The sequence below is a fragment of the Lissotriton helveticus genome, chromosome 3_1 (genome assembly GCF_964261635.1).
Source record: "Lissotriton helveticus chromosome 3_1, aLisHel1.1, whole genome shotgun sequence".
Taxonomy (NCBI): Eukaryota; Metazoa; Chordata; class Amphibia; order Caudata; family Salamandridae; genus Lissotriton; species Lissotriton helveticus.
The window spans coordinates 710,299,483-710,327,422 of NC_136061.1; the positions used below are offsets into that span (position 1 = coordinate 710,299,483).

The 27,940-nt window shown below is 44.7% G+C and overlaps 1 protein-coding gene across 1 annotated transcript in view; it reads right to left on the minus strand.

Annotated features, from left to right (window-relative positions):
- The window catches only part of CCDC73 (coiled-coil domain containing 73), a 2,033,683-nt gene that overhangs the window by 224,069 nt on the left and 1,781,674 nt on the right, over positions 1-27,940 (minus strand). Inside the window, exon 15 of the mRNA XM_078682465.1 lies at positions 3,000-3,168. Coding sequence (XP_078538591.1) covers positions 3,000-3,168 — 169 coding nt within the window. The remainder of the gene's footprint in view (positions 1-2,999; positions 3,169-27,940) is intronic.

Genomic DNA, 27,940 nt, shown 5'->3' on the forward strand with positions numbered 1-27,940 from the left:
TGGGGCAATAAGAAATATGGACGTTACTTACGCTGTTGTGAGATGTTTCAAAAAGGTACATAGGCGGAATCCTGATTTGTAGCAATTTTTGGGAATTGATAGGGTGGAGCAGAATGAGAGAGGTTGTAACAAAGAAAAAGCATGCTTAGAAAGCAGATACAGTATGGAACTCAGCACTAAACATCCTATGGGACTTAATCTGGATGAGGTGCTACCAGTATTTCTGTAATGAACTGTGTGGGATTTGAAAACTTAACGAACTCCAATGCTATGAAAGAAGAAAAGCGCATCATCATACATTCAAATTGTCCCCGGGGTTGTTTCCATACCCTGCCCTTTTTTACCCCTTTCCTTTATTTCTCCTCTTCTCCCTCCTTTGCTATGACATGAACATTTATAGTAGGCAGAACTGCTAGCAGTTATGATAACTGGTGACAACATTAGCTAGCATTGACTATATTGGATTGAGGATGTGGCCACAAATGTAAGAATTCTTAGGTTGTCAAAGTCAAAAATCTTTATTTAGATATAAAGCAAATATCTTTAAAAGAGAAGTTCAGGTTCACATTATTCATAACAATAAAAACGGTACAAGCAATCAATTGTTAAAACTGCTCCCCTAAGCTGCGTGTCCATACATAAAACAACCCCAAGCACATGAGCTACTATTTAAACCATTATTAGCATTGTTTGTCCAGTACTTTGAGGTTTTTTAAAATACATTGATTAGTTTAAAACAGGTGGAGGTAATGCAGTGGCAGGCTGATTTTGTTTAAAATTGCGGTAAGCATGCTGGATCAGATTTGTCAGTCTTATGTTTAAGTCTGTATTATCTGGAATCAATGCTGCAATAATAGCTTGCCTACAGGTCCGAACACCCAGCCGATTCCATTCCCCACTCAGCTTGACCCTGCGTTGGTGGTTGAAGGCGGGACAGATGCAGACCACATGCAGTAGCGTTTCTGCTGCTTCTCCACACCCTCTGCAGGTTGTGTCCTCCTCCACGCGACGCCAGGGGGGTATATTTTGCAAGAATCGCCAGTCACCCATTCTAATAGTGATGAAGCTGCATTTTAAGTACAGTGAATAAGGACTGGAAAAGTAAGTGGCAGGGGTCAGTCGATTGTAGGAATTAATAACTGCCCACGCATGGCTTCGTTTTGAAAATAGTGCTTTGTCAGTAATGAGTGATAGCGATCTTACACATTTTTTGATAGCAAGCTTAAATGCAGGCTGACTAGGATTGAGGGCCCAGAGGCCTTCTGCTGAGCTTTGTTGGGTGTAGTCCTTAAAAAGTCGACCAAATGATCCTCCTGGATTTTTTCAGTTATTTCTTGCCAACTAGGGTCTCTAGAGTGCCTGGGTTGGATTGTCGTAGTTTGTGGCAGAGGTTAAGAAATACCCCAATGCAGGAAACGTCATAATTCAATAACCCCATCTCTAATCTGATCTGTGGAGGGGATGCGGAGAATGGCAAGTGGAAAACCTTTTTATACATTTTGGTTGTGTGCCGATTTAGAGCCCTGTTCAATTTTCCCTAAAAGATCCCTATGCCATACGACAGGGTGGGGCCAATTTTCGCTTTCAAGACTTCCAAGAGAGGAGACAGCGTGGGACCTGAAAGGTTTCTTGAAAGCTTAGTCAATGACACCGCAAGCGTCATTGCTTTAACCGCAATCTCTTTGCGCTGCTTTATAAGGTTGCCCCTGGAGTCCAGATGGACCCCCAGGTATTTGTACGACTGGCCGATGGCGAGGCTGTTGTTGTTAAAGGACCATCCGCCATCGGTATATCGCTTCTTCCCGAATGGGACAACCTGAGTTTTCTTCAGATTGACTTCAAGTTGGTTCCTGGTCGTATATTGCAGCAGTGTGTCAATCAGCCTTTGCAGCCCCACCCTGGTGTGGCTAAACAAGGCTTAGGTTGTAATTGAACACCTACTGAAGATTACTAACGCATGTGTGTTGTATAGTCATTATAGCAACCACCCACAAAGGAACCTAGTGAGCATGAAGTGAAAGGCCATTACCTTTATCAGTATAGATGTGAATAGTGTAAGATGACACCAATTTAATTGATTTTAATCAGGACTTATGAATTCGGATGGGACAGCACTGAGGGTATGTTGATAAATACCACTGTGGATTTGAGATTGCATACCCACTTAGGGTGAAATGTCTAGAATATGTGTAGAGAACCTGATTGCAACCCTTGATGTATTAACCCTCTTTGGCATAAAGGATAATGGGTAATCAGATCTGGATTAATAATACAATTACTATCCATGAAGTAAGGGAACATTGCTGTCAAACTGTCCTTATGCGATGCAGCTACTACACAAGAACCGGTATCGTCTAATACTTTTTAACTACACTTGAGCAGATGTTTTATATGCACTTTAGTATTACGTCAGGTTCTAAGATTTAATGAGGTTCCTGGAACATAGTTAGAATCAGATTGTGATGCCAAATTTGACGTAATCTGAGAATTGTAGTGACTGATTATGATTGTTCAAGATATGATGGTGCATTGTGCGCATTTACAGGGATTAATTAAATTAAATTGTATGTATAAACAATTTTATGGACATGATGCAAGTAAGGTTGGCTAAACTTTTGATGACATTTTTGAAAACGGAATCATGTTAAATAATCATTGAGCATCATGACGTACATGTCTTAAACACAGGGTATATATTTTTATTTCTACATACTTAAGAGTAGTTGTATGTGGGGGACATTGGGCATGTCATTGTTTTAAAAAATACCGAACACCAAAATGCATATTTTGGAGGAATACATTTTGCCAGAAGATGTAATCCTTTCACTTCATAGTGAGTGAGATTATGATAGTAATGTAAGTATACACGCACGCACACACACACACATAAACAGACATACATATATCCTATGGACAGGAGAATGGTATGACTTTTCGACATACCACTGATTTCAAATAACTTCTTACACCTTTAACTATCATGAAGTGCTTATATTTACCTATTGCTTTCATTGAGTGTTCTGCTTGAGGGTGGCTGAAGTCGAAGTTCTGCCTTGAAATTTCCTCTGGACCGATGATTTTATGTTCTTTCTTGGCTGAAGCCCACCCCTGTTCTTGACGTCCACTTCCTAGTCCATTAACGTTATTCTGACACTTTATATCCCGGCACTAAGATAATAGAAACAGTAACATTACAGAGTGACATGATTTAAACAGTGTTTTTAGAATTTACAAACCAGTCAATCATGAGATGGAATGTCTGGGTTACTTGGGTTAGTCCCCATTATTCCTAACCTGGCTTACTTTGAAACCCAGGGATTCATTTTGAGAAAAGCCTTTCCAATACAGGTGGTAGCAGATCTGAAGAAACCACACAGTATGTATTGGAATGGAAAAGTCCTCTTTGTGGTAATTGACCTGCAAACTTGCCCTGAGTGCCAGAATTTATTGATGTCTGGATCGCTAATGCTGATTTTTGTTGTCATAGGCAAACATGGATCATGCGTGTGTGCCATGACATATGCATGTCTCAAGTATTTCAGTCTTGATGGACCGCGAGGGGCGCTCAAAGTGCTAGCCTCATAGAGGTGGAAGATTATTGCCCTTGAAAGGAGTTAGGCAAAAACAACAGTTGATGGACAGAATGCAGAACAATGTCATACATTCACCCCAGTACAGAGATCTGGGGTGGCATGGGGAGCAAAAGAATGATGGATTTAACCCAGATCTCTTGACTAGGGGTGACTGCTTTGATTTGTTCAACATTCCGTCCATTAATTGTGCGTCTTTTGCTTTCTCGCCATATGGCCATGTCTGAACTGGGGTGGTGTGGAGTGCACAAAAACGATGGATTTAGGCCCAGATCGCTGTACTGGGATGAATGTATGACATTTTTCTGCATTCTGTCCATCAACTGTTGTTTTGAACTTGAAAGGAGTTAAGCAGCACAAGTGCAGTGGTGGCAGTATACTGTGTAGTGATCAGTAGGAGTGGAAAGATCCTTTTGTGTATGCTGTATACATTGACTAAGTGTATCTGTGTGCCTGTGGATGGTACACTACATGGAGGGCCCTGGGCCCATTTTGGGAAATCCAGGCCTGCATGGTGAAACAGAATGTATGTAGAGAGATCACTCTAGACGGATTTGTGGAATGCTGCATTTATGTAAGCTGGGTGGGACACACACTGGTTAGGGGAGGAACAGGCCTCCTCTGCAAACTTCAAAGGATGTTCTTTGATTGAGTGAGAGATCCCATAGAGGGGGCCCGGGCACATTTCAGGAAGGAGAAGGGACTGATAATAGAATCATAAAATGTAGAGCTGGGGGTTCTGGGCTAACCTTTAGACACACATATTACTGTGACTAACATCTGGTGTGAAATCTAGTTACTCCCATGGCCTGAGTTGTGGGACTCTCAGCTTCAGGGACATCCCTGCTGTGACAGAATGCCTTTCAAGAGGAAAACAGAACATAGGAGCGTGCAATTCAAAAGAAGCAGAACACTAATAAAACAACTTCAAAGACTCAGACCCTAAATCACATTTGGTGTCTGGAAGTGCCATATGAGAATGGGAGGTTAAGACCCCTAAATATTATTGTCTGCCAAGCAGCCAGGTGGGCTCTATGAGGAGGTGAATCTCTGAAAGACTTCTGTCTGGGAACAGGACTGGAGTCCAATGCCTGCTAGTCCCCATGCTGGGTGAGGAGACATCACCCAGGGAATCATAGACCCATGGGTCCTGGAGCACCAGCACCACCCTGTTTGCCAAGACCAGTGTGCCCTGTGAGGAAGAGGAGAGCATTGGCGGAAGCAAGGTCCAGTGGGGAGCACTGTTGAATTAACGCTTTCCTTATTTGAACTGCCCTTCATCTTGTGTGGACTGTGGATTCCTGTCCTGAGAGCTTGCTGCTGTTCCTGTCTTGAACGCCATTCCTCGCCGGACCCGCTGCGCGGGTCCCGCTTCGTTGCGAGGATCGCTGGGCTGAACTGGTCTCTGTTTTGGGCGCTGTCGAGGAGCAAAGGGGAAGAGCTGCAGGGCTGCGAGCAACTGCAGGGACTCCAACTACCAGGAGTCCCTGCCCGGCCAATAGTCCACACCTGGCCCGCTCTCCCTGCAAGCCCCGCCCCCCAGCGAACGGACCTTTAAATCTCTACCTGTTTCCTGTACTGGTGGGACGCTTTCCTTATTTGAAATGCCCTTCATCTTGTGTGGACTGTGGATTCCTGTCCTGAGAGCTTACTGCTGTTCCTGTCTTGAACGCCATTCCTCGCCGGACCCACTGCGCGGGTCCCGCTTCGTTGCGAGGGCCGCTGGGCTGAACTGGTCTCTGTTTTGGGCGCTGTCGAGGAGCAAAGGGGAAGAGCTGCAGGGCTGCGAGCAACTGCAGGGACTCCAACTACCAGGAGTCCCTGCCCGGCCAATAGTCCACACCTGGCCCGCTCTCCCTGCAAGCCCCGCCCCCCAGCGAACGGACCTTTAAATCTCTACCTGTTTCCTGTACTGGTGGGACGCTTTCCTTATTTGAACTGCCCTTCATCTTGTGTGGACTGTGGATTCCTGTCCTGAGAGCTTGCTGCTGTTCCTGTCTTGAACGCCATTCCTCGCCGGACCCGCTGCGCGGGTCCCGCTTCGTTGCGAGGACCGCTGGGCTGAACTGGTCTCTGTTTTGGGCGCTGTCGAGGAGCAAAGGGGAAGAGCTGCAGGGCTGCGAGCAACTGCAGGGACTCCAACTACCAGGAGTCCCTACCCGGCCAATAGTCCACACCTGGCCCGCTCTCCCTGCAAGCCCCGCCCCCCAGCGCGTCACTTCCCTTATAACTTCTACATTGTCTACCGCAGCGCGGGAGCGCGCGGGAGCGCACGGGAGCGCGCGGGAGCGCCCGGGGCTAAGCCCGGGCAAAGGGCGGGCCCTCTGTGGCCCTCAGAGGCCTGAGGAGCCTGGCCTGGGCTATACCCCCTGCCCAAGTCACCCCGCCGTATTGATCATCAGACACCTCTTTATCAACTACAGGCTCAGTATATATTAGTAACCGGTAACCTGGATTGCTAAACTTGTGTAGATAAAACTTTATTGTTTTATAGGTAAGTAGGAGCAAGTATTGTCATGGATCAGCGAGAGACTAGAAGTATGGCTGCTGGGGGAGCAAAAAAGCTAACTAACACCCTTGATGATTTTATTATCCGTACCAATGCTTTAATTGATGAAGGGATTGTTTTAATGGACAGAAGGGTGTCCCAAGATTTGGCCATTGCTAGAAGATCTTCACTAGGTGTCATCGCCCAGGCACGTACGCCCAACACCTCGACTTGCCCAAAAAACCGGGACAGGTTAGACAAAGAAAATGACGGGGACCAGCATTTACTAACTTTGCAACAGGGCCTTTAGGTCCCCCCTAATTCCACCTTGTTATCAGAGGGTAGCCCGGATATTGATCTGGTAACAGCGAGGGCGAATAATCGGCCGACGGCCACTGACATAAATGAAAGAGGGCTGAAAGAGGGAGCAATTCCCAAAAACAAGGCCAACAAATCAAGTACTCGCAAAGCTAGGAAAGCCAAAAACACCCATAATCAGGATGCATCCATCGTAGACCCTGTGGCAGTGAGTGGGGACCTGGCGGGAGGTTTAAAGGAAAAGGAGGGGGCAAACCTTGTAATTGCTGGTTTACCATTGAGCCTTCCAGACGATACGATTGTAGATAGTAGTTTGGAGGAACTTATGGTAGTAAGCGGTGAAGATAACAACTCGGTGGAAACTCAGCTAGATGGAAGTGGGGCACTTGTGACGAATAATAACATCCTTGAAATGTTAAACATCCTCCTTGAACCTATAGAGGCAAGGCTACGATGTTTAGAAAAGGTGCTGAAAAACATCCACAAAGACATAAGTGCCCCTAGTTTCAGTCTAACTAACACAGCCCCCCAGGTTGTGACCAAAGTAACCAAGCCACTCTTGGCCGATAAAAATGTCACCCTGGGTAAAAACACCGCACCAAAAAACCCGATCAATACCCAAAATACTGGAGGTGCAAAGGCTAAGATTCCTGACCCTAACCAAACACCTAATCTAGCTAAACCCAAGATAACCCCTCAAGTTAAGTTTAAAGACCCTATACCCTCGACCCCTAATTTAGATTCAGCCCCAAGAGCTAAGGAGGAGGCCCGAAGAAATATCCATCTACCCCCAGACGCCTGTCCTTATGTAGTCATCTTGACTGGGGTAACAGAAATATCACCATCTTATGTGGAACCCTTCCAGACATTGAAAAATAAAGTTTGCCACTGGTTATCAAACAACCATCCCCTACCACCGAATATCCCCAGTAACTTCCTAATGGTGGAGAGAGCCCCCTGGGTGGGTGGGAATAGAAAAAACTTACAAGGGGATTGTGTTGTGGTAACATTTGAGAATCCACAGGTGGTAGAACATATTTGCAGAGGAACCTCTCGTTACCAAGCCAGTACTGTCACTGCGAGGCCGCTCTCTTATTTTTACTTGCCTGAGAATCAAGTGGATAAAAGATGGAGTTGGCTAAGGGGCCCAAGTGACCAAAAAAGTAGGCGCAGGTTCAATGCCTCGTGGGAGGAGCGAGGCTACGGTTGGGAGGAGGGTGGTGATGATAACTGGAACCTGGTAAAGAGAAGAAGAGGCAGATCTATTCAAGGTGGGTTTGCTGTAGGGCCACTGAATGGACATCCTTACAATTATCCACAGAATGTTAATGGGTACGATAACCATTTTTACACCCCAACGGTTAACCGTTATGAGTGCTTGTCTAATTTAGATTGGGTTGATTGACAAAAACAGGATTCATTGTTCAATTGGTTGCAAAATATCTCCCCAACCCCATCACAAAATGAAAAAAGTTTTCAGGCTGTGCAGGAGACAAATACTGACTTAATTCCTACAATCAATCAGGGCGCCGAAGGAGGGGACTCACTGCCAGAAAAAAAGGATCAAACACTGGGGAAGGGTGAGATGATCGTGGGATCATGGAACATCGCTGGTCTTAGGAGTAAAATTGATGATCCCATATGGAGGAACTTTATAGCGACTATGGACATAATAGCCTTACAGGAAACTTGGGACACACAAAATATACTTACTGTTGATGGCTTTACTACATTTTTTCTTTCAGCTGTCACCTCTGCTCGGGGGCGCGCACGAGGGGGCTTGGTTACTTTGGTATCTGCTAAAATCTCAGGCACCTACAAGGAAATAGCTACTGGATGCCGCTATTGTCTTGCAGTCCAAATTACCCGCAAAGGCTCTTATAATGTCCTGGTAGTACATTTTTATAACTCCTTTGATAGGGCCCACTCGATCAGTAATCTAATGATGTTAAACTCTTTTTTGTTTAAATTTAATGAGTCATCGGAGTCTGATTGTACTATCATACTAATGGGGGATTTTAATGTTCATAGCTGTCAGGACAAATGTCCCTCAAATGTCTTATTTGGCCCTCCGAATGAGGAGAACATTCACTTCGAGCATTCTGACCAGGGCATATTTTTGGAAACTTTGCTAGCCGATAACGGGTTAACGCTACCTTGTGGGTGTGATGAGGATATTCCAACATTTACAGGACATGGTAACGGGTCTGTAATTGATTACATCTTTTTAAGCCGCAGCTGTGGAAGCTATATTACTAGTTACTCAGTTGTGCGGTCCCATTTTAGTGATCACAATCCAGTTGTACTAAGGATGGATAATGTATTTGCCATCAGGGAAAGTAGGTTGAACTTGGTGGACAAATGTGACATGCGACTGACTGACCAAGGCCGTAGAATTAAATGGTGTAAGATAGTCCCTGAGGAGTTTTTTAGTAATCTCTGTTGTAGTAGCCGGGATGAACGAAAGCTTTGCATGGATGAACAGGCGGGGGACAATGAAGTGGTGGAGGCGTACCAAAAGATCTGCCTCGACATAGTCTCCAATCTGACACGGCAGGGTAGAGGTAAAGCGAGAGGGAAGGAAGGCTGGTTTGACAAGAATTGCTCTGCGGCCAACCATAATCTGAAAATGGCCCTGAAAACCAAACCAGTGGATAGATCGCTTGTGGCCACCCTTAGGAAAGAATATAAGTCAGTAGTTGAAAAAAGACGGCGCGAGATCAGAGAGGACGCTTGGGCTGAGCTGACATCAATAGATGTACTAAAAAGCAGCGCCAAGTTTTGGGCCGTGGTCAACCAACCATACTTTGCCAATTCTAGTAATAACGAAATGGATTGTGGAATCCAAGAGGATAAATGGCACCTGCACTTTAAGTCTGTTTATGAACAAGAAACATTGGGGGCAGAGGCTTCGACCACCTTTAATAAACTGCCTTACACCCTATCTGTGGATGAGGGTGAGGTGGCCGTAGCCATTGGTAAAATGACCAGTAACAAGGCCCCAGGGCCGGATGGTGTTCCCTCTGATCTTTTTAAGGCTAATATCCCATTTTGGTCCAAAATTTTAGCAAATGTTTTTAATAGAATTTCTAAAACAGGCATTCCAGAGACATGGTCTCAATCCGTGATTGTCCCTATTTACAAAAAACGGGATAGGGGTGACCCTGGCAATTACCGCCCTATACCCCTTATCGACTCTGCAGTAAAAGTCCTAGGGAGAGTGGTTCTATGTAAACTGACTGACTGGCTAGAGGATACTAATACCCTATCTCCCTTACAGTATGGTTTTAGAAAGGGGCGTAGTACTATAGACCAAAGCTTGAATCTGCAATTGCTTATAGGGAAATACACAATCGCGAAGCCAGGATCCATGTACATTGCCTTTATGGATCTGTCCTCGGCATTTGATCGAGTTAACAGATCCAAGTTATGGGGCCAGCTTCTTAAGATAGGAATAGACCCTAATATTGTGTATTTCCTAGCGGACCTCCATAGAGATTTAACAGCCAGGGTAAGATTTGATAAAAAGGGTAACTGCACGGATAACATTAGAATCACCAACGGTGTAAGGCAGGGATGCATCTTAGCTCCCCTGCTTTTTACACTATACATAAATGATTTGGGTGGAGTTTTGGGAGAAGCGAACATGGATATCCCGAGAGCAGGGAAGTATCTTCTACCCGCATTATTATATGCGGATGACGCTGTTCTCTTATCCAGAACTGCAGTGGGTCTCCAATGCCTGTTGAATTCATTTTATGATTTTATGTCAAACCTTGATTTAAGTGTTAACTATGGAAAATCTCACGTCATGGTGGTGGCTCAGAAAGGGAATGTCAGGAAAAATGTAATGACACTGCAATGCAATGGGCATAAACTAACAAGGAGCTCTAGATTTCCCTATTTGGGAGTCGTATTTGATGACTGTTCGACGTGGAACCCTCAATTACTGGAGAAAAGAAATGCCCTGGCACGCTCTATTTCAGCGGTGCTGGGCTTCTCACGCAAGCTAGGGGTGAAACCTCTGGAGGCAGTTTTAAAGGTTTATGCCGCTAAGTGTATTGCAATCGCCATGTACGGTGCACATTTATGGGGTTTTAGGCCAGTTAAAATGCTCCAGGTAACGGAAGATAATTTCCTTAAAACGATTCTCTCCCTGCCACGATCCACGGCTACCTTCATAGTTCATCAGGAATGCGGCGTGGACTACCTGGAGGATCGAATCGCCATTGCCCCTCTACTTAAATGGATCTCAGTTTGCCTTAACTCGGAATTGGAAGTGAACCATGACATTTTCAAGGACTGCCTAACGTTAGATCATTGGGATAAGATCCCTTGGTTGAAATACGTATATCAACTATGTGTAAAGCTATGCCGGCCTGAATTGTTTAATGAACAATCTAACCTTGTTAGAGGAGATCTGAAGTGGGTTAAAAACACTTTTTTGTTGAACCGAGGGATGGACAGAGAAGGGGTGGAACTGTTAAAGCCATCGGTCAGGATTCATCAATTGATCGTATCCACTGGACATACTCTGGAACTCTACTTAAGAGTTGTGAACAACCCAGATCATAGATTCCTTTTAACAAGGTTTCGGTTAGACAAATTTCATCTGTTAATTTCTGGCCGTCCTGGTTGGACTAAGCAATATGATCTAGAGTTATGTAATTTTGATGGCCATTCAATCATGGATACTGTACATTTCCTGTTTTTCTGTGATTATTTTAAAACTATTAGGAAAAAGTTTATTATACCCCTGTTGAAGGGGAAGGGGTTTAGGCAAGTTAAGCCAGCTATATTATATTTACAACTATTATCAAACATTTGGGAGATCTACAATGTAGCCAGTTTCCTAAGCATAGCGGTGAGACTTAGCAAAAATATTAACTGGTCCTAGATGAATTACTGTAAAGATCATTCCCTGAAACCTGAATCAAATTTTAAACTAATTTTCTCATGTTCCTTTATTTTAATCATGTAATGATGTATATATTGCTGTTCTTAAAACTGTTATGCTGCATGGTGTTCTGTGGACCATTTTGTGTGTTTTTTGTACTTTTGTGGTTTTGAAAATTGAACCGAATAAAGTATTTCTTGACTTGAATTAACAATGTGACAAAATGGCTACTGCAGGATAGGGTCATTGCCCACGTGCAGGACTGAGTCGGGAACCCTAATATGCCAGGAAAGATCCGTTGAATTGACCCCTGTGCGGTAAGGCCTGAAGCCTTGCACAGTAACTTTGTGGTGACTCCATACGTCAGAAGGACCCACCGTGTTAAAGACTGGCATTCATTAAGGGCCGAAGTCTGCACAGTAATGCTGCGGTGACCCCATATGGCAGGAAGGGTTGCTGTGGTAAAAACTGCAATGCAGTGAGGGCCGAAGCCTTGTGTGGCAGCTGTACAGCAATCCTGTATGCCAAGAGGTGCTGCCAGAGATACTTGTGCGGTGTTGATCTGGACAGATCCCCAAACTGTGAGTGGTGGTGTCCCATAGGACACTGGGAGAAACAAGGACTGTGACTGGTCGAAACATGTTGAGAAAGTGAGGACAGCATGGGAGCATCATCACCCAAGTTCAGGATCGAGGACTGGAGCATCAGTATCACTCTCCTCCCCATTGGAAGCATAGAGACACTTCCTCAGAGGAGGAAGTGCAGGAAACCTCAGATCGATGTCGGAGCACAACTGTGAGGGAGAGAGAGCCTGTCAAGGGCAGCCACTGACTCTGCAGCCAACTCACCTGATCGGGACCTGAGATGCTGCAAGTGCCCAGGAACAGGGCACAGTCCATGACTCTCTACACTTTAGTCCTACCTGTTCATGGAAGACTTGTTTTGGGCTTATCAGCCCTGGGGAGCTGCTGTTCTAGGACACTTTTGACTTTAATGTAAGTGTTAGACTTGGCATCTTTTGGCGTGTTTTCCCTGAGTTTTTGCTTTCTGACCTCCCGGTTTTGACTCTGTTTTTGCTGGCTTAGTGTTTCTGTGCACTTTTCTCAGTGATGATCAATGGGAAAGTGCAAGTGCTCCTGTGGTAAAATGTGTTATGGCTTGGTATTTCCATGATTGGCCTATTTGATTTATGTGTCAGTCCCTAGTAAAGTGCACTGGGTGTGCCAGGGCCTGGAAATCAAATGCTGTTAGTGGGCTGCAGCACTGGATTGTGCCACCCACACAAACAGCCCATAAATGTAACTCTGGCATGCCATTGCAGAGCCTGTGTGCAGTCTGGTACTGCCATGTCGACTTGGCAAGTACAACTACTTGGAAGGCCCTAACCTCCGTTTTCTTACATGTCAGTCACCCCTAAGGTAGGCCCAAGATGCCGCTGTGGGCAGGGTGCGGTGTATGGGAAAGGTAGGACATGCCCTGGTGTTTGTGGCATGTCCTGATAATGAATTACTGCCAATTTTGTTTTTCACTATTGCAAGTCTACCTGTTCCCCTTAGGACAGAATGGGGAGTTTGTTTATAAAATCTTATAAACATAACTGGCCCTGGGAACTAGGTAGAAAAATAAAGTTTAGTATGCCTGAATTCAGAATCTAAAGATGCATCTTTTAGTGGAGGTAATTTTTACATTCTGTGTTTGAAAATACAATTTTCAGAAAGTAGATATTTTCTTTCTCAGCCATCCCGCAGGCCTCAGCTGGGTTTGTGGATTGACTGTCTGTGTTTTGGATGACAGGGGCTGGGGAGCCACAGAGGCACCTGATAGTCTAGGTGGGTCAGGAAAGGGCTAAATAGACCTGAGCTGTATTTAGAGTAGGGGAGGAGATTTCCTTGCACCTGAATGGGCCTGGTCTGCCTCTGACAAAATTGTCTCCATTCCCTACTAGGAAGCTAGACCCGAGAGAGCAGAACTGGTTCTGTCTGGGCACAGACACTCTTTGCCTGAGAGGACAAAGGATTTTGGGCTATAAAAAGTGGAGCCCAAACCCCTGAAGTTTAGAAGTCTTTTGGACCAAGAAGACTGCCAAGAATAAGAGCTGGAGAAGCTGTGATGAGGAACTACCACTTTGCTGAGTGCTTTGCTGTGTTTGCCTACAGCGGCTGCTTCTGTCTTTGGCAGTGAAATGACTGGACTGAACTTTCTGCAATCTACTTTTGTGCGTTTCTCCAACGGCTGGAGATAGAGCATGCCCCTTGTTGAAGGAGTCTCAGGAACAGCAAAGACTTCACGTTCTTCTGCCCTCAGCACTGGGGACAGTGTGTTTTGTGCTGCAATGCCACACCGCTACCCTGGACTCACCGACAACGCCTGCTGATGCTGCCACCGAACCACTGCTCGCACCGGGCCCTGTGGGCAACGCACTCTGCACCGCCTAGCTTCACAACGCCGCCTTGGTATCCCCGATGATGCTGCTCCATGCCAAAATTGATGCCGCTGCTTGCACCATGGTTCGAGGGCACCGCTCATAAAGCTACATGACGCACCGCCCTCATCCCGCACTGCAGCCTTGGCCTACTGACGCTGGTGCCATCGACTCCAGTTCATCAGCCGACTACATCGCTCCAGCAAAGAAGACGACGCCTGCACCATGACCTGGCAGCACCGCAACGAGCACTGCATCACTTCACACCACGACCCTGGTCTCACAGACGAAGCCATCTAACGCCGCCACAAGTCTTTGCTCGCACAGAGACCTGAGGGCATCGCACACCGCTCGGTACACTTCGCACCGCAGCACCCGACGTCTGCTAACGCCACCGCTCCTGACTTCAACCGTGAGGAGTTTAAAATGCAACACGTGTGACTTTGAGGGCCCAACGACTCCAGCACCGGCCTCTGGAACCGACGCCTACTGATGCTGTGCTTTCGGAAGCTCAACGAGAGGTCGCCGACGCCCTACATTTCTAAAAAGTACTGTTTTGCGGGTCTTCCTAACACCGTAGCTGGCCTGCGACGTCGCGGTCAGCCAGAACTGTTTGGATTTGTATGTTCACAACACCGTGATAGCCCCAGAGAGAGCTATGGATTTCAAGGAACTGTTTTTCAAGGTTATTATGATAACTGAAGATTTCTAAGTACTGTATTGGGGATTTTAATCGTTTTTGGTCTGGTCTTGAGTATTTAAAAATTTTGGATATTTTTCTAAACTGCTGTGGTGCCCTTTTGAAGTGCTTACGCTGTATTACTGTTGGTTATGTGCAAAGGCTTTACACACTGCCTCTAGAATAAGCCTGACTGTTCGTGCCAAGCTACCAAGGGGGTGAGAAGGGGTTATTTCAGGACTGTAACTCCCTTATCCTGACTAGGAAGAAGGGTCCCTATTTGGACAAAGATGCCCACCTCTGCCAACTAAAGACCCCCATTTCTAACAGTAAGGATCAGAGTGGACTCTTGATACACAGACTGCTAGTAGGGCATTCCCTGGATTGTATCAACAATGAATGGCGAATAACCACTATCGCCAACATGAATAGGGATTGGGGCAAGGAACTGAAACACTAGAACTCCAATCTCAAGGAGAATTGTGTTATTGTGAATGTTCTATGTATTTTTCCTTTGTGAGGTTAGCAATGTGAGTAAAATACTTTTTTCTCTCATAGAAATGAGTATTTGGCTTGACATTGATTTATTTCTGCTGCACATTTTGAGTTGTGAGCCTACATTCCATGTGGACCTCTGAAAGGAGCTCTGCCAGTATGGTTAATGTTGCAGGGAAAACCTGATTTGGAGGGCATCCAGCACCAGTTGCAAGGCTGTAGAAAGATTGCAAGGACTTGTATCACGCATGGCTCAGACTTTGGTGTCTTGATGCATAAAACTGCTCATGGCCTCTACAGTGCTCCTCAACTACATGGCAAAAAGGGAGGGGCAAAAACTGGATAATGTCTTGAGCCCGTCACAATTTATTTTCTAGAGTCCTTATTGGAAGGTGGCCATTCATACTTTTTCACAGCTGGCTCATAGTCCAGAAGATATTGAACATTAAGCTGAGCAGGGCAGTAGACTCTTTCAATTGCCTACACTAAGACAATAACCATAACCACTTCTTCTTTGTCAAGAATGTGTATTTGTAGTTGGGCTGATACCTTCAATAGTGACGTTGGATCACATATACAGCTTATGGGGGCCTCCACAGATGGTGGAATATCAATGGTATATTAAAATCATTGACAGGAATATGTGATAAATTATCAGTAACTGTATTACAGAATGAAGAAAAAGAAGGAATGAGAAATATGTGTTTAGAAGAAAAGCCAAATGTAATGGTCTTGTTTATTCTATTAAATAGATAATTGTTTAATGAATGATGAATTATGACATTTTATATATATATATATATATATATATTTCAAAATTAAGCACAGTGGCCATTGTAAAACAAACATTGGTAAATGCAATAGGTTTCACCAATGTGATTTTTAATAATTGTGTTGTAAGTTTTAGCTTGGTCAGCAGGTATAAAACTGATATGGTAAACTAATCTTTGAACATAGGGTCCTGAATGCCAGAAGGTACAGGTGTGACATGCAAAAGGTGTGCATGCGCACAGATAGATGCAATAAATATAATATTAATTTCCTTCCTGTAGGACACTGTAGGAGAATAATGGATTAGAGTGGGACAATAGAGAGAATGCAGAGGTGAGGAGGGAGGACGGGTGGGAAGTGAGTGTGTGTTAGGAGGAAGGACCTGGCAGAGGGGGAGAGAGGTAGGTCAGAGATAAACATGTGAAAAAAATGTAAAATACAGTGTGTGTATGGTACAAAAGAAATAGGGAAGAAGGCCCTATGTTACGAGGAGAGAGAAAGGGAGGAATAACGAGAAAAATAACAATGAACATGTCCTTGTGTAATGCGCTAGTGCTCATGTAAAGAGCTCTGATACCTTTGGGTCGAGTTTGCGCTATATAAAACTCCAGGAAAATAAAGGAAAGCAAAAGAGAAGGAGGGACTGAGGAAGGGCGCAAGAAGATGAGTAAAGATTTAAGAAAAAAGAAAGGGAAGGTCAGCAAGCAAGTAAAAAATCAAAAAGATAAGAAATGAGCAAAATCTGAGTGCTGAAAAAGAAAGAACAGAAATGTGGAGTTTTGAATGAATCAAATAAAGGTTTAGGATGTTCTGGTCACAGCACCTACTCTGTGGGCAGGATAGACGCAATCAAGAAGAGTCACTCGCTAGTGGAGCTACAAACACGTTGCAGAAAACCTGGGCTGTCAAGCCAAGCAGAATAAATGGCAAGCAAAGATAAAGGTAAAGCAGATGTCCAGACATCTGAGTCCTTAGCTTGACTGCACAGAAAATGTATACAACAAAGTTAAAGTATGGGAAAGCACAGGTGCAGTCATTGGAAGGATAAGCCGATGAGGTGCGCTCTAGAAGAGCTATATACAACAGAGGTACATAAGCAGCTGTAAAACAAGTATAAGTGACAGGGTGTGAGGGGTGCAGCCTTTGGAGGTAGAGATAGCAGGGGTACAACCTAAGCACTGTAGAGGGGCTGGTCACTTAGGTACAAAGAGCAGTTGCATAAACAAGCAGAGACACCTGATATAATGTTACAATGTGCAAATGTACAGCAAGTAGATGTATAGGCAACATCAAATTAGAAAGCTGCAACGTACCTGACTCAAAACAAACGCCAAACAAGACAAACTTCACCTACAGAAAATTAACAGATTATACAAGTTGGCTATCAAAAAAGCTAAGAAAATGTACTATTCAGACAGAATTCAAAACCCTAAATGTGCAAATAGAGAATTCTAGTAAATACTCAATGAATTTTGCAAACCAAATTGCCTAGAAGGAACTCATCCTGTTACTCAAGACTTCACAGACAAACTGATAAATCATCACACGGACAAAGCAGACACGTTGGAATCTTACTTAAAACAGAAACAAAGCACCAGCACTAACCCTTGTACAAAACAACAATCCAAGAATGCTCTAATCAAGCCTCTCCGTACCTTCCAACATATCTCACACGATTAATTTATGGACCTGGCCAAAGCAAGCAGGCCTGCCGGCAGCCCTTCTGACCCCTGCCCACCACAAACGTCCAAGACAATTCTTTTAACAACCTCTGCTGCCACTCTAGTAAGAAGAATCATCAACAATTCCTTAACTACCGGAATATTTCCAGAATAACTCAACAAGTCATACATAAGCCTTTCACTGAAGAAAACAAACTTGGATCAGCTGAACCCTGACAACTACAGACCCATTACAAATGAATCGTTCCTGGGCAAACTGATAGAAGGAGCAGCGTTCGCCCAGATGTCACAATTTTTGAAGAGAATGACATACTTTCAGACTTCCAAATAGGATTCCGTCCAGGAAGAGGCACTGAATCTGTCATCCATGCCATTTGGGATGTCCTAAAGATTACAGTTGACCACAACGGGGTTGCTGCGCTACTCCTTTTGGACCTCTCAGCTGCCTTTGACACGGTTGACCATGACATTCTGAAATAAAGTCTCTATGAAGCCGGCATAGAGGGAACTGCTCTAGACTGGATTGCGTCCTACCTTCGAAACAGAACTAATGTCATCCATACCCCACCTTTCTCATCCAAACCGTACATCACAAAAGCAGGGGTCCCTCAAGGTTCTATCATCTCGCCCATGCTTTTCAACATCTACACGAAGTCATTACCAGTACTGATCAATACATTTCACCTCACGTGCTACAACTATGCAGATGACATGCAAATACTCCTTCAACTGGAGTGCCCCAAAGACACTGGAAAATCACCAATTTTCAGCTGTCTCAAAGCCGTGGATCAGTGGATGACCTGGAGTCATCTCAAATTGAATGCTTCAAAACTGAAGTACTCACGTTTGGCGATTGGAAACATTACAACCCGCATGGCCGCATGGCCTGATGAACTGGGATCACTGCCTAAAGTATCGAAGGAAGTAAGAAACCTCAGAATGACCATGGACTCCAAGCTGTCAATGGATGCCCAAGTGGGTAAACTAGCAAGATCAAGTTTTGCTACTATAAAAACGCGGTGACAAATTTTCCCTCATTTGGGATTTCCACACAAGGTCCAAGCTACCATCTCCCTTGTTCTGTCCAAACTCGATAATGCCAATAGCCTCTACCACAGATCACCTTTAACAGCCATGAAAAGACTACAATGGATTGAGAACTCGACTGCCAGACTACTCTTGCATATCAAACCGCGATACCACATCTCCCCTGCCTTGAATGCCCTGCAATGGTTACCAGTTGGCAGAATATCCACGTTCAAGCTGCTTTGTATCACCCACAAAGCAATACATGGAATGGGACCACTCTTCCTCAGGAGTAAAATCACCAAACAACAAAGGAACCTAATCTCTAAAGGAGCATCTTGCCTCAAAATCCTACCATACAAGAACAAAAACATGGGTGACACATCCTTCTCTGTTAAAGCAGTCAAACTATGGCACTCTTTACCCCCCAACATAAGGTCCACCGACAACCAACTTATCTTCAGAAAACTACTCAAGATTTGGCTCATCCCCACATAAGCACCATACGTAAACAAAAATTTACAGCATATCCCTCTGTATACAAGCATTTGATTTCACTATAGATATGTACCTATCTTTGTGTATTACTTTGTATAAACATGTAAAATAATTATGTTGTTGAGAGAAAAAATAATAATAATAACAAATAAATAAAAATCATTTTTGGTCTACATGTACATACTTCCATTGTGCATCTATGTACCTTCCATGTACTTGGATCTGTGTGTCTGTTACTTTTTTCCTGAAAAAGCATATCCTATGCTCTACCCTATTTCTCATCCTGTGCCTCTATCAATATTTTTTAATCTTCATATACTTACCTCCTTTATGTATCTATATACTTTCAATGTAATTATGGCTCTATATATTTAGCACTTTCTTCTAATTTAGCATTTCCAATGCACTACCCTATTACTCGGCCTATACTTTGCTCAATATATCTTCTAGCCCAACCTTCTGACTCATCTCAAACTTCTTCTACTACTCCCTCCAATGCACTACCCTATCTCTTATCCTATACATCTATCAATATATCCTCTACATCTACTCTCTCATTTATCCCAAACCCCATACCACTACTATGATTGCCAAAATAACCCTTTCTAGGCTCTCTCCTACTCTACCCCTCCTTGCATCATCTGACACCTCTTTTACTGTGGAGAAGTGTGGCTCAATGGTTAGAGCGGCAGACCCTGATGCAGAGGTTTAGCCCGGGACCAGGGTTCAATACCCCGCCTCAGCGGGTCTTGGGCTCAAAATTCCACGGACCTGATAATTCTCGCCTTGGTGCCTATTCCAATCATGGAGTCCCACTCTGCAACTCTGGGCAATAGCTTGCTTAATCTCCACAACGGCCCCCACAACGCTAAGGATGCCTGGCCTCCACCTTGGGGGTGCCCAGGAGTGGACACCTCACAGGGAAAGCCAGGATGGGTTCCACAGCGGTATTCGTACAAGCGCCTTGAGACCCTTGCGGGTGAGTAGTGCGCTATACAAGTATCAATTTACACTTACATTTTACATTTACATTTACTATACCGATCCCCTGAAACAAACCTTTCTAAACTCTTCCCTCTGAGTCCTCCCCTCCAAAACTCCTTTTTACTCATCCAAAAGCCTCCTCCTACTGCGAAGACCTAAAAAAAAACCTTTAGTCTTTTATCCCTCCACTATCCTTTTCAATCGAAATTAACAGACTAACATGTTCACTAATATACTGTCCAAATAACTGAATACCATATCCACTACTCAAATTACTTCATATATTTTGCTATACTAATTTTTAACAGTAATCCTTTATGGGTTCCGGCGTGGCGTGCTACTCTCTAGAAAAGCGCTTCAACACCCATCAGGGGTAACAAGTGCGATATGAATGCAAATCTTTCTTCCCCTTTTATCCCTCAGCTATCCTTCTCACTCCAAGTAACTGACTAATATCCACCACTGAAATTACTTCATATTTCACCATATTAATTCACCACTAATCCTTTGTAGCCTGCGTCAACAAGCGCTATATAAATACAAACCGTTGTCCTCCTCTATCCTTCTGCTATCATTCCAAATCCAAATAACTGACTAACCTATCCACCACTTAAAATGTACTTGCATGTTTCACTATACTAATTCAACACTAATCCTCTATGGGTCCCGGAGTAGCATGGTACTTGCCGAAAAAGCGCTTTGACGCCTCGTCAGGGGTAGTAAGCGCTATATAAATGCAATTACAATACAATTACAATATCCAAGCAGGCATACATGCAACAAATCTACAGCCCAGTACAGACACATAAAAGCATAGATATAGACTGGGGAGGTACAGAATGCAAGGTTACAAATGAGACAGGAGCAGAGTTACAAGAACCACTGGTGCTGTCAGTAAAGGTACACAGAGGAGGGTACAGCTAAGTAGAGGTAGGCCATGAAGAGGCATTTCCAACCTTCGATATGAGCAGCAGAGTAAATGTAGGTGATTATTAGGTAGCAGAGGTACCACCTAGCGGAGATAGTACCAGGCATTGATACAGGCAACAGAGGTTCTGTGCATATATGCACAATGAGCATGGTGCAAGGAATACTTACTGACATCTTTAGTAATGCCGCAAAGCAGTAGTTAAAAATACCTTTGATATGGCCGTGAGTAGGGTCTCTGTAAACGCCGGCCTCTGAGTTGCTTGGTTTCCATACAAAAGGGAACCCTAGAGTGGGTCCCTGCTTCAGCCTCGGGGGGACTGGTAAGTGCACTGCTCGGTTTGCAAACAAAAGGAAACACTAGAGGGGTCCCTGCTTTGGATCCAGGAGAACTGGTGAGTACGCTGCTCCGTATGCAAGTAAAGGAGAGCCCTATACTGGGTCCCTGCTTCGGCCTCGGGGGGTCTGGTGGGTGTAAGTTGCGATCGGAGCGTTTGGCTACCCACAAAGCACACAGAAGTGCTGACACACTTAAAAGACGTTCCAGCAAAGCGGATGAAAACAATACTTGGGCCATGGGACACTGATAAGAGAAACGCATGAGGAACAACAGGAAAAAGAAACAGAGTAAAAGTAATTGGGAAGCACACAAACTAATGAAAAGTAACGGATGGATGTAAGCCCCTTTTAAGATTTATATTAAAATATTAAATGCAATACATTTAATAAGAGAAACATAAAAGGGTGCAGTAAAAAGTTGTAACATACAACAGAACACCCCCAATTTAAATTATATGACAGTTATGGAGGTCCATGTATCCAGGGGTACAGTATAATCTATCAAAAAAGGTAGTGTCAGCATTTTGACCCCTTGGATATGATTTATCACAGGGGATTGATTCATCAAGAGTTATGTGAAGCTACTTCTATAGTTTCCATAGGAAAAGATAAACTCAGGCCAAAATTGTATATGAGCACATCTTATTCAAGCAAAATACCCAGTAGAAGTGTAGATGCCAAACACAGTAAATGGTGGCAAAACACTATGGAGCCATTAAATCCATGAACAACAGTACAATATGAGGCAATACGCTGGTGAAATATATAAGAGCAAAGTCTAAGTGGGGTAACAAAGGGAGTATAACTTGGAATATACAAATGGAGTTCATACATGGTGCATTAGAAACGAATCTGGTAGTGCTGTTTCCAAATATAATAGTAATGCACAGACAGTGAGGTAGTCAGGTGCAAAAGAACTGTTGTAGAAAGTTAGGAAATGCACCCTAAAAACACAATATACCATTGAGAAAACATGCCAAAAAAAGGAATCTAACTATCCTGTAGTTGTAATAGCAGGCTGTCCTCTCTCGCCTTTGTTAGTTGTGATTGCAATGGAACCTCTAGCAATCCAATTGAGGCACCAGAGGATACATTGGTGCATTGACCTCAAAACCACACTCCATGCTGCGTTTCTTTAAGTGGATGGCATACTTTTAAATGTTAGGGATTCCCAGCTTGATATCGCAGCAATTGCTCACCACTTGCTGATTTTGCTGCGATCCCTGGGCTTAGCATGAACTGTTCTAAATATGGCATCTTCCCTCTTTGCACTGCTGATGCCCCTCCATCCCCCTCCAGTTAGACCCTTGCTTACGTCGGTAACTGGCAACATTCTGATACCTTAGGATTCATTTAAATTATTTACAGGAAGACTTACGGAACTTTAAGTTGGGCAGAGCACCTGGGTCCTTAAAGGCACAATCACCCTTTTGAGCGACTCTGCCTTTATCTGTTATGGGAAGAATCGTGCTTATTAAAAATTTCCATCTGGGAATTGAGACAGCTGCCCTCTCATATAATGTATGTACCTGTTTTAAACCCAACTGTATCTGGGATATGTTACTGCCTTTTATTTCTTTCTCGTTTAATGCATCTACCTGTTCCTATCCCAATTGTATACTCCCATCCCAAGACTGTTTCTACCACTTGTCAATCCAGTAAAGCGCTCAGATACCCTCACAGGTCTGGTTTGCGCTCTATAAAACTCTAAAAAAAATAATAATAATCCCACGGCTGTTGTATTTTTGTCAATCTCCCCTTACAACTCTTGCACTCTTTATTTTGAAACCTGGACACAATGCTTAGTAAGTTTCCCTGGCATAAGGGTCGAAGAGGGTTGGCGTTATTGACCCTCAAGTTCCCAACCGAGGCAGATGGTTTGGGTCTTCCGGGTTTTGAACAATAATATTTAGCAGCTCAAATTCAATGGCCGGCTCATTGGCTAGCAGGACATTCCCTCTCGACGACGGGCCTACCTCCAATGGAGAGTTCCTCTGGCCTATTACACTTCGTTATGTTGGCGGCTCCTCTTCCCAGAATCCTACCATTACTTTCCACTGTTTTAATTTGCTTGTGACGTTCTCAAGAGCTCCAAAAATACAGACCCCTCTATGTGCCTGAAATCGCCTCATAAGACTGGCCTCATAAGACTGGTAGTTCTCTATAACCACATCCCTCGGCCCAACCTTGAATCTTGGGCTGACAGGAGAATTATTAATATTGCTGACTTCCGCCAGTGAATTATTGTCTTTTGATACACTTATGACAGATTTTTCAGTTACACCTGCCCTTTTTCTCATTTATGTCCAAAGTAGACGTTTGCTGACCACTGCTTTCCAGGTTGTTGATACCGAACCTGCCTCAACTGCGGTCATACAGGTGCAGTACACCAGGGTTGGATTGGTAACATGGGCCCTCGGGAAATGGCCGAAGGGGCCGGTAGCCGAGTTCTAGCTGTGGGCTGCTTTTGTGCGCAGCCTGGGGGCTGTCTGTGCTGTTAGAATGGCGCCAGCAGCCCAGTAGGTACCTGAGTAGCCTTTCTGGAGACAGATGGGCAGAGGTGTCTCTCGTTTCTCTTGTTGGGCGGGCCCATTAATGTATGCTGATTGAGCGGGGGCAGTGGGTCTGAGCAAAAGTGGTCTCGCTTGCATTCATGTGTGGCTCAGCAGTGTGAACTAATCTGTGCATTTTTTTAATCTAAATGCCGTTAATAAAACATGCCCCAGCCCCTTTCTTATCATAAAACTTCGATGAAGTTGTGTTTTACGGAAAGGCAATACGCAAATATGGACCACTTTTTTTTGGTGTACCCCGTGGACCACTTTTTTTTGGTGTACCCCGGCCGATTTTTTATCTTAATTCAACCCTGAAGTACACATTGGGAGACATCACACACCTGTTCCGATGGCTTTACCAAACGCAACACTGAGACCAATCTAGGGGCTTTCTCCGAGGAAAATGGGAAGAGGACAATGGGCCACCCACTACATGACTCGGAATGGCACCAAAGTCTTTCATACCCGTATAAGATGTTCCGTGATTCATGCTTTAAATACATTCCATATAGTAAACATGGCATATCCCACGCCTCGTTGTATCTCCAAAAATTATCAGGAAGCCTCCTCACTTTGCCTTCGGTATAGCTGTCCTAATGTGGTCCTATCTAATATTATGGTCCTCTGGGTTCCTGGGGAGTTACTGGACTGGGGTTGTCAACCTCCTCTATCACGTCACAGGGCAGCGTTTGGCTAACTCCTTCCATCATCTGAGAACCTCTGCTTTTTCCATCGCCCATATTCATGTATACAGGGCTTTAAGTGGGCTGGGTCTGAGCACCAGCAGTTTTTTTAAATGGGGCCTCGAAACGGTTCTCTATCAGGCTCTGTTTTGTGCCCTGGCACAAGAGGTCCGTTTTTTTCCACACTGCAATGACAGCAGGCACATAATGTGCGTGTGCTCACACTGCTCACTTCTCACTAGTGGAGAAGTTACAGCATGACGTCATGCTAGGTGAGCGGTGTAGGGAAAGGGAAATCCTTAAGAGAGTAATTTTCTCTCTGGATTTCCCTTCTCTTTTTGAAACTCAGAAGCTGCAACATTGTCATGGTGTCACCAGGGCTTCAAGTGGAAGCTTTTTCAATATTCTATACAAGCTGTAGTTGCTGCCTATTTATCTTATGCAACTAACAACCACTGACAAAGCCAAAAGTCCTGACTTCTTGTAGGTATAATGTTACTTGTTGTATCATATATCTATATACAATGACAGAACCAGCAAAATATCAGTTGGGCGGCACACTATATGCTAAGCACAGATGTGTTTTAACCCTTTCCACGCTGATGACGAGCTGAGCTCGTCATGGTGCACACTGGTCGTGCGCTGATGACGAGCCCAGCTCATCATGAGCCTTACCCTTGGGGGAAGCGCTGGCGCTCCCCCCGAGGGTGCCCGATCGCGCTCGTTGTAATGGGGATGGCAGCGGAAAAGCGTCCGCTGCCCCCCCCGCCACTCCCCATGGGAATCCCGTGACGTCAGCGCGCACAGCGTGTGCTGACGTCATCAGGACGTTCGGGAAGCCATTTGCTTCCTGAGCGCCGAGGAGTAAGGTACGGTTTTTGCGTGCCTGGGGGGGGTTTGGGGCCGCATGGAGGCATCAGGGGAGAGGAAAGAGATTTTCCGCTCCACCGATGATTCTTTGCAGGGCATTTCTGCCTCATGATCGCGCACAGCGTCGCAGTTGTGCGGCGGAAATGCCCACCACTAGCACCAGGGATTTAAATTTAGTTTATAGGAAGCGACCCCTTGGGCAAGGGTCGCTTCCAGGTGGGCTGTGATCATGTTTTTGATTTTCTGCCCCCCCTAGGGGCAAATCGGCCCGTTTTTTCTGCCGCTTTGCCCCCAGGGGGGGCAGAAATTTCCCACTAGCACCAGGGATATGTTTTGGGGCATTATTTTTTTTTGGGAAGTGACCCCTTGGGCAAGGGTCGCTTCCTGGTGGATAATAATTTTGTATTTGATTTTCTGCCCCCCCTGGGGGAAAATTGGCCCGTTTTTTGGCCGGTTTGCCCCCAGGGGGGACAGAAAATCGCCACTAGCACCAGGGATATTTTGTTTGCAAGGTAATAGTGACCCCTTGTGCAATGGTCACATCCAGGAGGGGGCTTAATTTTTTATGTACATTTTCTGACCCCCCCGGGGGCAAATAGGCCCGTTTTTTTTTAAATGCCACTAGGCACCAGGGATTGTTTTTTTTGCAATGGAAGTGACCCCTTGGGCAAGGGTCACTTCCAGGTGGGGGTCAAATGTAGATTTACATTTTCTGCCCCCCCCCGGTGGCATTTAGGTCTTTTTTTTCAGCTTTTGTGCCCCCTGGGGGGGGGTGGCAGAAATACGCCACTAGACACCAGGGATTTTTTTGTTTGTAATGGTGGTGACCCCTTGGGCAAGGTTTGCTTCCTAGAGGCAACTTGTTTTAGGAATGTGTTTCAGCTCCACCCCCACCCCCCTGGGGGCGAATTAGCCCTTTTCTTTTCTGTTTTTTGGCCCACTAGGCCCTAGGGATTGTGTTTTGTAGTGCGTGGAAGTGAGCCCTTGGGGAAGGCTTGCTTTCAAAGGATGGTTATATTTTTGGATGTTTTTTACTGGCTGCCTCCCTTGGTGCCAGTCATCCTTTTTTTGTCCTTACTGCCCCCGTGTGAGGGGGGTACAGTTAGGACCAAAACACCAACTGGCACCAAAGGGGGTAGGCAGGAAAAAACATCCAAAAATTTAACCAGTGTCTTGATGGAAAACCTCACCTAAACCGCATTGGTCTAAGCCCTATTTGATGGCCCATCTGGGCGAATGTAAATTTGGGGGGCAAATTTGTGTGTTGTTTTTTTAATAGTTATATTGTTTGCGAAATGTAGTAGTAATTTTTTTTTCTTCTCTATTTTAGTCTTGTTCCAGGCTTTTGCTGTTTGAATTGTTGTAGGTTGCGGTTCTGTTACTGCTGGTTTTGCAGCTTGTGTAGTTGCATGTGCTTGGTAAGTGAATGTATTTTGTACTACTTTCCCTAGATGAATATGTTTTTGTAAAAGGTGTACTTATAGCAGTTTGTGTGGCTCTGTGTTTTTTGTTTGTTTATTTTTTTTAGCATTAGTGCTTGATGTGTACTTTGTTGTCTAATCTGTACTTTTTTTTTCTTTCTAGTGGGATATCATTTCTTTTTGCTGTGTCTCAGCAGAGTAGGTGCTGGTGAGTGTAGCTATATTTGGTGAGAGTTAAATTGTTTAGGATTGTATAGATCTTTGTGTGAAAGCCTTACCTTGTTTACTTCTTACTTTGCACAGTGTAGGTTGTAGTTCACTTGTGTGTGCAGTCTTCTTGCTTTGTAAGGATAATGGCTAGTCACAGGATTACTGCTCAGCAGGTTCTTGGTTTGCTTTTTGAGTCTTCTTCTGACCATGGTTCAGAGACTGACTCCGATTCGGACCCAGAGGTAGGTGAAGAAGATTCAGGCAGTGAGTTTTCTCTTCGCGTGGAATCATCGGATGATGAATCTTCTTCTAGTGCTGATGAAGTGCCCATGGTAGAGGAGGACATTGATGCATCTGGGCTGCTGCCTAGGGCCGCAAGGTTTCCCTTTTTTTTACGTCGGCAAGAGGCATGTGGGCTGCAGGCTGCGCCCAAAAGGCTTCACATTGCTGTGGTGCGCCAAGAGGCATCTGGGGCTGTCAGGCTTCCCATTGGTGTAGAGCGGCAAAAGGCATCTGGGGCTGCTAGGTTTCCCGGTTGTGTAGTGCAGCAAGAAGCATCTCAGGCTGCTAGGCTTACCGTTGGTGTAGTGCAGCAAGAGCCCACTGGGGATGCTAGGTTTTCTGTTGGTGTTGTGCAGCCAGAAGTATCTGTGGCTGTTAGGCTTCCCGTTGGTGTACTGCAGCAAGATGCTTCTGGGCTGCAGGCTGGGGTGGCTGCTCCTCCCATTGATAGGGATGGCCTCTGGGATCCCCCTGGCATGGTGCAGCCGGCATTACCAGATTTCACTGGTGTTCCTGGGAGTAGAGTGAATACTGAGAATTTTCTGCCAATACATTTTTTTCAGTTGTTTTTTGACGATGTGTTTTTGCAAGAGATTGTTGAGCAAACTAATTTGTATGCAGAACAGTATTTGAGGGACAACAGTGCCAGCCTTAAGCCCCATTCTAGAGCTACCCGATGGATCCCACAAATGTTGAAGAGATGAAGAAGTTTTTTGGGATTAACTTTTTTGATGGGCTTGCTAAGGAAGCCATCAATGTCTTCATATTGGTCCACTAGTCCCTTGATGGCAACAGCTATATTT